The sequence below is a fragment of the Scyliorhinus torazame genome, chromosome 6 (assembly GCF_047496885.1).
Source record: "Scyliorhinus torazame isolate Kashiwa2021f chromosome 6, sScyTor2.1, whole genome shotgun sequence".
NCBI classification, from domain to species: domain Eukaryota; kingdom Metazoa; phylum Chordata; class Chondrichthyes; order Carcharhiniformes; family Scyliorhinidae; genus Scyliorhinus; species Scyliorhinus torazame.
This window is the reverse complement of record NC_092712.1, coordinates 184,309,951-184,324,315: the sequence shown is the minus strand read 5'-3', so window position 1 is coordinate 184,324,315 and position 14,365 is coordinate 184,309,951. Positions and strand designations below refer to the sequence as shown.

General features: G+C 53.4%; 1 protein-coding gene across 6 annotated transcripts in view; it reads left to right on the top strand.

The window, feature by feature from the left end:
• Positions 1-14,365, top strand: part of crppa (CDP-L-ribitol pyrophosphorylase A) — a 599,604-nt gene that overhangs the window by 15,903 nt on the left and 569,336 nt on the right. For 5 of the 6 annotated variants that reach the window (XM_072509159.1, XM_072509161.1, XM_072509158.1 and 2 more), the window contains exons 2-3: positions 5,647-5,926; positions 6,700-6,729. In XM_072509159.1, coding sequence (XP_072365260.1) covers positions 5,647-5,926; positions 6,700-6,729 — 310 coding nt within the window. The remainder of the gene's footprint in view (positions 1-5,646; positions 5,927-6,699; positions 6,730-14,365) is intronic. The other variant, XM_072509160.1, reaches the window with a different exon arrangement.

Genomic DNA, 14,365 nt, shown 5'->3' with positions numbered 1-14,365 from the left:
CGAACTGCGCATGCGCAGTGGCGCAACGAACGTCATGACGTCACAACGTGCGGCAACTGTGGAGCTGCACATTTAAAGCGCCAATGTCCCGCAAGAACCCGACAATACCTACGCTGTGGCAAGGTGGGCCACTACGCTGCCTACTGTCGAGCAGCTCAACCTCTCAATCTTCCACAACTCCGACAACCTCGCAGGGACTTGCGGACCATTCAGCCTCCCCATTACGAATCTTGCCCAGACGACATCCAGACCGGTGACACAGATGACCGAGACGCCTTCCGTGTTGCGGTCATTGATGGGAACCGAGTTAACACGATCAATCCGGGTGATGAATGGTGTGCCACCCTGACGGTCAACCGATGCCGATAACTTTCCGCCTGGACACTGGCACCTCCGCCAACCTCATAGCATGGTCAGCCTTCTACGCCATGAAGGTCAGACCACCAATTCGGCCGTCCCGGTGCAGGATGGTCGACGACAACGGGAACGTTATCCCGGCTATGGGATCCTGCCAGCTCCAGGTGACACACAACACACACACGTCCACACTCTCATTCGAGATAGTCGGCTCATCGAAGGATTCCCTGCTCGGTACACAGGCATGCAAGGCTCTCCACCTCGTGCAACGAGTCCACCCTCTCTCTCCAGACGGAACGTCTGACTTCCTGGATGCAGAGTTGAACGCACAGCTCCAATTGCTCCTCGCCCACAACCAGGAGGCATTCGAGGGCATGGGAACACTGCCATACACCTTTAGAATTTGGCTCAAACCAGACGTCACCCCGGTCATTCACGCACCTCGCAGGGTCCCTGCGCCACTCAAAGACCGCCTCAAGCAGCAGCTGCAGGATCTCCAGGACCAAGGGGTCCTATCCAGGGTCACGGAGCCCACGCCGTGGGTCAGCTCCATGGTGTGTCAAGAAGCCCTCCGGCGAACTCCGGATCGGTATTGACCCAAAAGACCTCAATAACAATATTATGAGGGAACATTACCCCATACCCAAACGGGAAGAGATCACGAATGAAATGGCCAAGGCAAAAATATTTACCAAACTGGATGCCTCTAAAGGCTTTTGGCAGATCCAACTAGATCCGTCCAGCCGAAAGCTGTGCACTTTCAACACCCCTTTCGGCAGGTTCTGCTACAACCGAATGCCATTTGGCATCATCTCTGCATCCGAGGTCTTTCATAGGATCATGGAGCAGATGATGGAAGGCATTGAAGGCGTGCGCGTCTACGTGGACGACGTCATCATCTGGTCCACCACACCACAGGAGCACATCTATCGTCTCCAACGTGTCTTTGCACGCATACGGGAAAACGGCCTGCGCCTCAACCGAGCCAAGTGTTCTTTCGGCCAAACCGAGCTGAAGTTCCTGGGGGACCACATTTCCCGGTCAGGGGTCCGTCCGGATGCGGACAAGGTCAGTGCCATCACAGCCATGCCACAGCCGGCAGACAAGAAAGCGGTACTACACTTCCTCGGCATGGTCAACTTCCTGGGGAAGTTCATTCCCAACCTTGCCTCCCACACGACATCTCTGCGCCACCTCGTCAGGAAGTCCACGGAGTTCCAGTGGCAGCACACACACCGGCAGGAATGGGAGGAGCTCAAACTCAAGCTCACCACTGCACCAGTATTGACCTTTATCGACACGTCTCGTGCCACTAAAATCTCGACTGATGCCAGCCAGTCCGGCATTGGGGCAGTGCTCCTGCAGCGGGATGACACTGCGTCATGGGCCCCGGTCGCCTATGCCTCGCGAACCATGACCCCCACAGAGCAGCGCTACGTGCAGATCGAAAAGGAGTGCCTGGGCTTGCTAACCGGTTTAGACAAGTTCCATGGTTATGTGTATGGTCTTCTCCGGTTCACTGTTGAAACTGCCCACCGCCCCCTGGTCAGCATAATAAACAAGGACCTGAACGAGATGACCCCTCGCCTCCTGCGCATCCTCCTTCAACTCAGGAGGTATGACTTCCAACTGGTCTACACCCCAGGGAAGGACGTTATCATTGCCGATGCCCTATCGAGAGCAGTGAGCACGCCGCCAGATACGGAGGGGTTCGTATGTCAGGTCGAGGCGCAGGTGGCCTTCACATCGGCAACTCTGCCAGCTGACGACTCTCGTCTGGCCCGCATTTGCAGAGAGACTGCGGCCGACCCCCTTCTACAACGTGTGATGCGCCACATGACGGGAGGGTGGCTCAAAGGGCAGTGCCCGCAGTTCTACAATGTCCATGACGATTTGGCCATCATTGATGGTGTCCTTCTGAAGCTGGACCGGATTGTGATTCCGCACAGCATGCACAAGCTGGTTTTCGACCAACTACACGAAGGCCACCTGGGGGTCGAGAAGTGCAGAAGGAGGGCCCGAGAGGCGGTATACTGGCCGGGCATCTGTGACGATATTGCCAATATGGTGCTCAACTGCCCAACCTGCCAAAGGTTTCAGCCAGCGCAACCTCCTGAAATGCTTCTGCCCCATGAGCTGGTGACGTCCCCATGGGCGAAGGTGGGTGTGGACCTCTTTCACGCGCTCGGCAGGGACTATGTCATCGTCGTTGACTACTTCTCCAACTACCCAGAGGTCATTCGCCTGCACGATTTGACGTCGTCCGCTGTCATCAGGGCCTGCAAAGACACCTTCGCTCGCCACGGCATTCCGATTACTGTCATGTCGGACAATGGGCCCTGTTGCGCCAGCCAGGAATGGTCATCGCTTGCTGCCTCGTATGGCTTCACACACGTGACGTCCAGCCCTCTGCACCCCCAGTCCAAAGGAAAGGCGGAGAAGAGCGTTCACATTGTCAAGCGGCTCCTCTGTAAGGCTGCTGCTGCCGGATCGGATTTCTGCCTCGCCCTGCTGGCCTATCGCTCGGCCCCACTAGCCACTGGTCTCTCACCAGCCCAGCTGCTGATGGGTCCCGCCCTCAGGACTACTGTACCTTCCATTCTGGCGCCCACGATCGACCATGCTCCGGTACTGCACAGGATGAAACTGCAGCGCGGTCGCCAGAAGAGGTCATATGACACACGGGCAACTGATCTTCCCGCCCTGGCCCCTGGAGACGAAGTCCGCATCCACCTACCAGAAGGTGGCTGGTCAGCACCTGCCGAAGTTCTCCGACGCGTGGCTTCCCGCTCGTTCCTGGTTCGCATGCCTGATGGATCCGTTCGGCGGCGCAATCGCCGGGCTCTTCGCCTGCTTCCACGCTCGCTCCGAGACCTTACACCGACACCGTGCCCTCCTGTTGTTCCTGATTTCGACTTCGTGGAGCTGCCTGCTAGCATGCCCCTTCCGTCGTCGCCCGTGGCCAGGCCCGTTCCTCAGCCGGTGGTTCCAGACCTACCCTTGAGGCGGTCAACCCGAATTCGTCGCCCACCTACTAGACTGGACTTATGAGCCTGTTTATACATTGAACTCATGCAACCACTTTGTTAATATGTTTATGTTCTTATCGTTGCAGGAATTCGCTTTATCGTTCAACGTTTCCCCGTTCTTTGTTCATGGTACACCCTCGTTGTTATGTCACACCCGACATCGCTCCTTGTATATAGTTAATCCCCATGGTACATGCTGTAAATATTGCATACACACACGTTTAGCTACACTCAGTACACATCTCTATTTATAACCACGTCGGCACATAATCCTGTAAAAAAGGGGGATGTCATGATATTCAGGTGAACATCACAGCACATACTTACACACATAATGATGGACAGATCAATGGACCAATCAACACACACAACACGACAGCCAATCACGGACAAGAGCATACACAGTACAAAGCAGGGAACACGACACTTCCTGGGCACTCGAGCAGGAGAGAGCTCAGGGCACAGACCTCATTGCCAGCCACTCAGAGGTTCACCATGCGCTGAATACCAGAGTTTACTATGTTTGTAGTTCAATGAAATAAAACTGCGTTGTACCATTCGCAACCGTGTTGGTTCATTTGTGTGTCAGAGTACCCAACACTTCAATAGTGACGTGGCCATCCCAGATGGCTACAGGGTCGGGATGTCTGGAATTGGGTCCCGGTCACAATTTTTACTCCTCCACTGAGATTCCTTAATATCTTGAAAATCCAGCCCATGATATCAGTAAGTTAGCAATCTCAGAAACGGTAACTATTGTCAGAATTGGATTTTTCAAAGGCAAGAATTGTAGAAAAGGACTCTTCAATGCTTACACATAATTGATCTAATAATAATAATATACTTTATTATTGTCACAAGTAGGCTTACGTTAACACTGCAATGAAGTTACTGTGAAAATGCCTTAGTCACCACACTCCGGCGCCTGTTCGGATACACAGAGGGAGTTCAGAATGTTCAATTCACCTAACAAGCACGTCTTTCGGGACTTGTGGGAGGAAACCGGAGGACCCTGAGGAAACCCACGCAGACACAGGGAGAACGTGCAGACTCTGCACAGACCGTGACCCAAGCTGGGAATCGAACCTGGGACCCTGGAGCTGCGAAGCAACAGTGCTAACCACTGTGCTACCATGCCGCTTCAATACTAATATTAATTAATGTTAATATTGGGCCAACATTTCTGAGGAATGGCAATCACAGTCAGATTGCCCTTTGCCCTTCCGCTCCTTTCTACTTACCCTGGAGTCCAGCTGCAGCTTTCTCGTCCAGACTTCTGACTTGGGCCGAGTGAGAAAATTTTCAGCAGGGAATTCCCAAGGCCTTCATTTGAGCGCAGCAGGAGTGGAGGAAAGGAAGTCACATCCTCTTTTTTTACATCACTAGCGGACGTAAAGCAGACAAGTTTAAAGTTCCCAGCCACTTTAAGAAGCTAGGGAGAAGGTAAGTATATAAGGGAAGTGGATAGAATGGGGAGGGTGTGTTGGATGGTCAGTGGGTGGGGTGTTGTGGGGTGGTTCAGGTGGTCAATGGGGGAGGAAAGAGTGGGCTGGGAGGGCCTTGTGTGCAGTGGGTAGAGATTTGGTGGTTCAGGTGGCAGGTGGTCAGTGGGGATGGGGGATAGGATGAGTTAGGAGGGGCGGTTGATAAGATTGAATGAGGGTAGTCAGGGAGGCTGGAGGTTGTGGGATAGTCCCATCGATGGTTAGGGTGGGGAGAAGAGTCAACGTTATCGTTCAACGTTGACCATCGAAAATTGGAGCAGGAGGAGGCTGTTCGGCCCTTTGAGCCTGCTCCGCCATTCATTATGATCATGGCTGATCATCGAACTCAATAGCCTAATTCGCTTTCCGCCCATATCCTTTGATCCCCTTCGCCCTAAGTGCTATACCTAACTGCTTCTTGAAAACATACAATGTTTTGGCCTCAACAATTCCTGTGGTAATGAATTCCACAGGCTCACCACTCTCTGGGTGAATAATTTTCTCTTCATCTCTGTCCTAAATGGTTTAGAACCTCCCATGCATTCCTGTGCAGTCCTTGTGTGGAGATCTCCAGGGGCGGGGTGTGTGGCCGTCAGCGCATCTTCCCACGTACTTCCCAGGTACGATCCAAATCCCCCCCCCCCCCTTGCCGGAGATTAGAAGTTATGAACCACAGTAATTGGCTTGCATGATGTATTTATGTCAGTGGTAGTATTAGTTTGCTTTGTGATTTTGTGACATTTTTTTCTTTGCTAAATCTGATTTTTCTTTTGCAGAGTTCATTGGATAAAGGAAATTGTGGTGGTGGTGTCAAAACAGAACTTTGAGTTGATGAGTTCGATTATAGAACATTATGGTCACTCAAGAGCAATCGTTGTCGAAGGTGCACTCACTCGTCACCAGTCCATTTTCAATGGGCTCAAAGCATTTGTGGTAAATCAATCTCCTAGCTCTTGGCTGGAGAAACCTGAAGTGGTGATCATCCACGATGCAGTGAGACCTTTTGTAGAAGAAGACATCTTATTTAGAGTGGCCACTGCAGCGAAGGAATATGGGGTATGTAAACATATTGTGATGCCATTGATGGAACATAGGAACAGGAGGCCATTCAGCCAGTCAATTAGATCTCAATGGATCTGCATCAGAATTGTACTTGCATCTTTGGTTCTGTAATGCTTAGATTTTTGTGAGTTGAAGATATTTTGAAGGATGTTTTTCCTGGATGGTGGTTCTAGAATTGGGGAGCACAGTCTCCAAATTGAACGGTAGGCCATTTAGGATTGTGATGAGGAGAAATGTTCTTCACTCAGAGGTTAGTGAATCATTGGAACTCTCTACCTCAGAGGGCTGCGGGTGCTCAGTTATTGAATGCATCGAAGACAGAGATTAATTGATTTCTAGATATTAAAGACATCGAGGAATATGGAGCAAAACTGGCGTTGAGATAGAAGATCAGCCTTGATCCAGTTGAATGGCACAGTAGGGTCGAGGGTCCAAATGGCTGACTCCTGTGCCTATTTCCTATATTATCACTCTCAGATTTAACATGATCAATTGCCCGAGACTCAGCAGCTTTTGAGGTTAAGAAAGTTCTAATTTTCTACTGTTATTTGTGTGAAAAAGTGCCTTCTGATATCAACCCCTGATGGCTTAGTTCTAACTTTATGGTTCTGCTCTCTTGTTCTGAACTCCTCTACCAGAGAAAATAGGTACTCCCTATCTACCTTATCACTCCTTTGCAAAGATCTGTACGAATGGATAGATCTGTTATGCGAGCTACATTGGTACTTACCCATTCCCTGCTGATTTCTCTCTTTTTTCTCTTAAAGGCAGTGACTTGTGCTGAGGTGCAATTCCAGGTACTCCCTCCATGAGTTCACCCAACTAATCATTCCTCGCATGTAAACATAGACCTTGAATATTAATATATTATTTGACTGCGTGAGTTGCTCCAACAAAACTGGATTCCATCTTCATTCACACTTTGCAATTTCAATCATGGTCTGAAGCAATTTGAGCCAAACCATGAATATCTCCATCCCCCCTCTGAAATATGGACAATGGAGCCAATCTCAGCACTCATGTAGCAAGCCTGGGATCGGATCAACTAACTTATTACAGGCCAGGGTTTGAGTCTCAGGCCTTCCTGACTTGGTAGAGCACCATGATAAGAACACAGAACACAGAACATACAGGGCAGAAGGAGGCCATTTGACCCTTCGAGTCTGCACCAACCCACTTAAGCCTTCACTTCAACTCTATCCCCTTAACCCAATAACCCCTCCTAATCGTTTTGGACACTAAGAGCAATTTAGTATGGCCAATCCACCTAACCTGCACGTCTTTGGACTGTGGGAGGAAACCGGAGCACCGGGAGGAAACCCATGCAGACACGGGGAGAACGTGCAGACTCCGCACAGACGATCCAGCAGGGAATCGAACCTGGGACCCTGGCGCTGTGAAGCCACAGCGCTAACCACTATGCTACCGTGTTGCCCACAGTGCTAACCACTATGCTACCGTGTTGCTGATATTTGTTCATCAGCGAGTTTGCAGAGTTAGTGTCCTCTTTTGACACCAAGAAACACAGATTTTGTAGTTCCTGGCCAGAAGATCAAAGTAAGCATGAGACTAATCTAAAAAAAAGGCTTATAATATTGTTACGACCGGTCCCCAGGAAAAATTGCCCAAGTTTGATTTGTCCGTGAAGAGTAGATGGTGGAACGTTGTGGCTATTGCAATCACGATTCCAATAGAGCTGACTTCAGCAGGTGAATAGTCGGTTTTAAGATACCAGTGTTCCTCAGTTTGGCTGAGAAGTTGCCCGGTTTCCTTTACAGCTGTAGCTTTGCTGACTTGGGGTCACTGTCCGCACGGAGTTTGCACATTCTCCCCATGTCTGCCTGGGTCTCACCCCCACAACTCAAAACGATGTGCAAGGTAGGTGAATTGGCCTCGTTACATTGCCCCTTAATTGGGAAAAAAAGAATTGGGTACTCAAAATGTATATTGAAAAAAAGCTTTGCTGACTTGTCTTGCCTCCGCAATCAGAGAGCGAGAGTTACCTGCAAAACTTGCAGGGGTCCACGGCTGTGTTCCTCCTCTGTCACATGCTGACACTCCCAGGACTAGCTGACATTAACCAAGTTTTACAGCTGGCTTTCTTTGTGTATTCCTGGAAGGCAACAAATCCACAAACCTGTCTGGTACATCGTTCACAGGATATAATTCCCGCTGAGATGATAATCAGCTCCCATTATCTTCACAGGAGGTGGCAGTTAGTTTCTGTATGGCTTTCGTGCTTTTCATGTGTCCTTGACTGGAAACAGGGTATGATTCCTTTGTGTCCATCTCATTATCACCCACTAGCAATTTAGCCAGTGACGAAGTTTACACAGCTTCAGCCATCTTTGGCTTGTATGTCCATTTCTAAAACCACAGGTCTGATTTAAAAGTTCAGTATGTCTGGATGTAATTCATGGATTTTCCTTCAGAATCATGACAATATATAAAAATTGCTTTAAATGTAATGGCCCTAAATTGCTGCAAGAGTTGTCTCGACCTCCTGCTGTAACTTTGGTGGGAGATCTGTAGAATCCTTGGAAAAATAGTGTGAAAATGCCCATTTATCTAATTCCGGAGGATTCTATCAATGTTTTAGTGGATGAAACTCTGGCTATAATGCCCACTGAAATATTTATTTGACTTGATATTATTGACCGCCATATGCCTGCCAATTTCTTTGACATAGATTAATTCATAAACCTTTGGGGGTCTGTGAATTTTAATATTTTTTATAAAGTTGTCCTCATGACCCAGCAGTTCTTATCCAAACAAGTAGCTGAGTCATACAGACCTGGAGACCCCTGGTTTTCTCAGGGCTAATCTAAGAGATCTCAGCCAGAAATTAGGTGGTACAATCTTTGCAATTGGCTTCAGTGCACCAAGTTAGGGAGGACAATACATGAGCAGGAATCCCACTCCAGTATTCTAGCTAGTAATCTTTGATGAAAGAGATCATTTTGGAGTCAAGTTCATTGTGAATTGTACAGCATTAACATGAAGTGCCGATGCTCGCAGATACGTCATTGGTACTGATCATGGTGTATCTATTGGGAGATGATGAATTGAAATGATTATCACAAAAAACAAAGTGCACAACATCGAGGGACGTTGCTTTCAATGAAAATTAGATTCGGATTCAGATTTATTTAGATTTATATTATTGTCACGTGCACCGAGGTACAGTGAAATGTATTGTTCTGTGGACAGTCCAGGCAGATTGTTCCATGCATGAACATAAAACATAGGACATACGATAAATACACAATGTAAGTACATATATATCGGCTGAAGCATACAGAGTATAGTGCTACAACAGTAGAGAAGATGCGTAGAGAGATCAGTTCAGTCCATATTAGGGCTATTCAGGAGTCTGGTAACAGCGGGGAAGAAGCTGCTTTTGAACCTGTTGGTGCGTGTTCTCAGACTTTTGTATCTTCTGCCCTATGGAAGAGGTTGGAAGAGAGAATAACCCAGGTGGGAGGGGTCTTTGATTCTGCTGGGGGTGGAGGAAGGAGGAGGGGGTGGGGGAAATGATGCCGCCGTGCTGTTGGGGCGGGAGGGGTGAGGGCGGGCAAGGTTACCCGCGGGAGTGACATGCCAGCCGGTCTGCCAGGGCAAGACGGTGGCAAAGACATGCTTCCAAGTGCAGGTTATGCTGATGGGCCGAGGCAAGTGGCGCTGCAATGAGGAGGGACGGTTAAGTAGGCGGTGGACGGATTCTGTGGGCAGGGCGAAGGTTGCATGTGTGTCTGCAGCGGTACAAGGCAGCCGGGGCACCCATGTATCCCTTGGGCCCTGGCTGTCGAGGTGTCAAAGTGCCATCGTTAAACATGTTGTTGTCCCTCCTTCCCAAACCCCCCCCCACATTCGTTTAGGTCGTCATGTTTGCACACCATCCAGCTATGTTTGCCGCTGTGGAGGAAGCGGCTGCCTGCAGGTAGCCATTCGGCGGCTCAGAGCAGCTGCTGGAGCGGCGGCTGCAGCTGAGGGACTGGCTACAGAGCCCCGTGCCAGCTTCTCATGCTGCAGGTCCTCCCGCCTGACAGGTGCATGAGGAGGCGGAGGGTGACAATGACCACCACATCGTCAGGCATGCGGAGGACGAGAATTCGGATCCTGATGGGGCACAGGGGGAGGAGCAGGAGCAGGTGGTGGTGCCAAGGCGCCGGAGGCGCCCCATGCGGCCTCAAGTGTACCGGGACCGCATGTCGTTCCAGGAGCTTCCGGATACGGCATGCAGCAGAAGACTCTGATTGAGTCGGGAGACCGTGGCACATATATGCCACCTCGTGGCGCACCTGGCACCACGTGGAACGGGGGGGGAGGACATGCTATCCCGGTGGCCGTCAAGGTCACGGTTGCCCTCAAGTTTTTCGCCACCGGGTCCAGCGGGGACGTGTCTGGAATCTCGCAGGCATCGGTGAACCGGTGCATCCGGGCCGTCACCGACGCCCTGTATGACATCGTCGACAGATACATACATTTTCCGGAGGACCGCGCACACCAGGCTTATCGGGCAGCGGGATTTGCCTCCGTGGCCGGGATGCCGATGGTCCAGAGGGTGATTGATGGGGTGCACGTCGGCATGCGTCCACTCTCGGATAACAGGGACGTTTTCCTGAACAGGAAGGGGAACTACTCGATGAACATTCAGGTGATCTGCGACCATCGCATGAAGATAATGCACGTGTGCGCCCAGTACCCTGGCAGCGTGCAAGATGCTTTCACACTGTCTCATTCTTTCATCACCGCTATTTTCGAGGGACCCCCCCCCCCCCCCTGGCTGGGGGGCTGGTTGCTGGACGACAGGGGTTACCCGTTGTGGTCGTGGCTGATGACGCCTATGCGGAGGCCACAGACCAATGTGGAGACCCGCTATAATGAGGTCCATGCAGTGACCAGGGGTGTTGTGGAGAGGTGCTTTGGCCACCTGAAGATGAGATTACGCTGCCTGGACTGTTCTGGAGGGGTCCTGCAGTACCACCCCGACAGGGTCGGGCACATGGTTGTGGTCTGCTGTGTGTTGCACAACATTGCCCAACAGAGGGACGAGGTCCTGGAGGATACACGGTGTGAGCCTGATGAGGGCGACGTCTCTGCACATGAGGAGGAGGATGGGGAGGGGGGACGACATAGACATGACCTGGGGGCGGGATATGACCGGGAGGCCGCACAACGACACCGGCTAGGAGAGCGAGCACGCGAGACGTTGATCGCCGCACGTTTCATTAACTAGGGGGAGGGCATCGCTGAGCAAGGCACTTGCACATCGGATCGCGCACAACCGCACCACCCAGCACCCCCACTTCCCGCACCATCGCACAACCCTACTGCCCACACCACCACCTTTACACCACCTTACATCTGCGGCGCATCGTGAATGTTTTAACACAGTTACTTATGTCAGCGGGTGTGATCAGTGCCATGTTGAATGATGACAACCTGCTCTGCGATGAACTGTGAGCTCCGGATCGCTAGACAATGTCTGACTCATGGCCATAGCTAAACCCTCCATGGTCGGTGGTCCCTGTATGCGTCACGGACAACCCACCACGTGGCCAGGTGGGGCAGCTGGCGTTGGGTTGCTGAGGGCGACGGGGTGATTGGGGGGGGGGAAGATGCGCTCACACGGCCTCACCGTTGTACAGAACTTCAACCCCAGCGCCACTTGGTCCCCCTCACAGCCCTCAGGCACGGAACATAGCACAGAGGCATCTAGGTTTGGTGTAACAGTGAATTTAATCGTGATATTCACATACAAGTGCCCTAGCCCCTACAATTGAGCTTTGCCCTGCACCCGTGCCAACTTACTACGTGTCTAACTTCTTGGCTTACGGGCCCTACCACTACATCTTGGTGTATCCCCAGACGGTACAGCAGGAGTGGAGGCGAACTGCTGAGACTCCTGCCCTGCGACGTTGGTCCCCTTCGGCGCGCATTTCCTGGGGCGACCTGGCTTGGATGGGCCAGGCTGCTCGGCGGGCGTGCTTGATGGCGTGGTGCCACCCTGCTCTGCCCACTGCCCACCAGATGCACCAGGAACGGAACGGGGGGAGTCCGAGTGTTCCGGGACCTCCCTTGCTGGAGTAACCGGGATGGGCACCAGAATCTCCTCCTCCGTCGGTGAGCCCGTTGGCCCCCGGGCCTCACTATGGGACGGTGGTGCCTATGGAGACATGCGCTGTGCCACCACCGACACCTAGTGCTGCCAGTCCTGGGGGCCCGCAGTGGAATCGACCAGGGTCTGAACGTTCCGAGCGATGGGGCTCAGGGACTGCGCAACCTCCCGCTGGGATTCTGCGACGTCATCCAGCACTTGGGCAAGGCCGCCGGTGCTCTCAGCGATGGCCTGCTGGGACAGGGCCATGGCCTGCTGAGACTGGACCAGACCCCGGAGCGCGGCGGCAATGTCCAGTTGGCTCTGGTGCATGGCTGCCTGTGAGAGGGCAGCCCTGTCCTGGGCCACGGATGACGCGTGCACATCAAGCCCCACGCCTTGCAGAACCTGACCCATGGTCGAAACCATTGTCCCCATTGCCTCCACCATGGACGCCACCCGTGTGGTGTCGGCCTGGGTGGCAGCCATGACCGGCACCACTCCCAGCTCCTGGACGCGGATGGACTCCTCCAACTGCGTCTGCAGATGCCGGAAGATGGCCCTCATCCCGTTGTCCACTCCCTGGGTTTCCAAATGCATTGGGTCTTTGGGTGGGTCTAGTAAGTCCAGGAACCCGAGAACTGTCTGGGTGGCAGCTGAGTGCTGGGTCTGGGCTGCCCTCCGACTGTCCAGCCCCTCGGCTGTTCCTATCTCCACCTGCTGTACCGGCTCGGCTGTGTGGTGCGCATCAGTTAGTGACCCCAAAGCCTCATCACTTATGTGCCCAACCGCGGTGAGTGTATCTGCGATGGTGGATGTTGTGGGTGACAGCAGTGCCGCAAACACCAGCTCCTCATCTGTCCCCAGGTCCGGGGTCTCCTGGGTCGATCCTTGGACCGACGCTACTTGTCCGCGGCCCACGTTAGGTGCCATGTCCAGTGTGTTCGTCGACTGTCTGGCCGTCCTCTGTGCGTCACTGTCCAGAGTCCCCGTCCTCTCTCCGTCACTGTCCTGGCTCGCAGCCCTCTCCTCGTCCGAGTCACGGCCATCAGTGTCCTCAATGTCTGTTCTGTCTTCGTCCCTGTCATGTCTGTCTGTCCTCTGTGCGTCCCCCTCCAGTGCCACAGGATGTGCTTGCAGCTGGATGGGGGGGGGGGGGCTTCTCCGCGACGTCCCTGGTCAATCGGCTCCTGGCCCTGGGGAGGACAATGAGGCATGTATCGTTAGACACGTGGAGTCGGGTGTGAGGGGGTGGAGGGGGAATTGTGAGGGGGTGGAGTGTCGGGGGGGGGGAGGGGGTGGAGGGGGAATTGTGAGGGGGTGGAGTGTCGGGGGGGTTAGGGGGTGGGGGGGTATTGTCACGAGGTGGATTGACAAGGGGGGGGGGCTTGGGGGCAGTGGTATAGGGTGCAGTGTGATGGGGGCTGGGGATGTGATGGGCTGAGGGGGTGTAGCCAGGCAGGGGAGTCTCACATATTCCTGCGTCTTCGACCTGGCATGGCGCTACTTCCCAGGTGGCGGCTCCCCCAGCAAGGTTCAGAGCCCTCTGCTCATGGACGGTGAGGGGGTGCAGCACAGGTGATCCCCCTCCGGTTCTTGAACGCTCACGAAGGTTGTGAGCAGTCTTGTCCTGCGGAGGGGGGGGGGGGGGAAGCATCAGAGTTAGGCGGTCAGCATCAAGATGCGCAGATGTTGTCCACATTATGACTGGGTTGGGGGACCCTGGGCACCATGCCTTGGCAGCTCTCAGGGGGTTATGTTGCCCATGTGGGTCAGGTACAATGTGGTGTTCCCAACCCCCCCCCCACTCTCCCCAGCGTGAACAGAGGCGGGGGGACAGCGAGACGTGGTGGTGGGAGGGGGGGGGAGAGAGGGGTGGGGTGTGGCCCGGGGGAACCCTCTGGGTACTTACCCTGGCAGCCCTCGTGAGGTCGTGGAGCTTCTTGCGGCACTGGTCTCCAGACCGGGGGGTGTGCCCCACAGCACTAACCGCGGTGCCCACCTCACGCCAACCGCGCCTCACAGTGCTAGCTGGTTGCCGGTGCCCACGTCTTGGGCACAAGATGGCCCTGTGCTCTTCTATGGCGTCCAGCAGCATGTCCATATTACTGTCCCGCAACCTGGGAGCGGCATGGCGGGGCTCAATCGTTCGGGTCCTGTGCGCGGATCGCGCACTTTAAATGACGCGGCGTTAGCCGGGTGTCGCGCGATGACGATGCCGCTCTGGCGCCACGCCCACCGTGTTTTTCGCCGCCCCGCTGCTGGCTCCTTTTCGAGGCCTGAATCGATCGTGCCCGCGGCAACGGCGGGGACACTCGGCCTCATTATCGGAG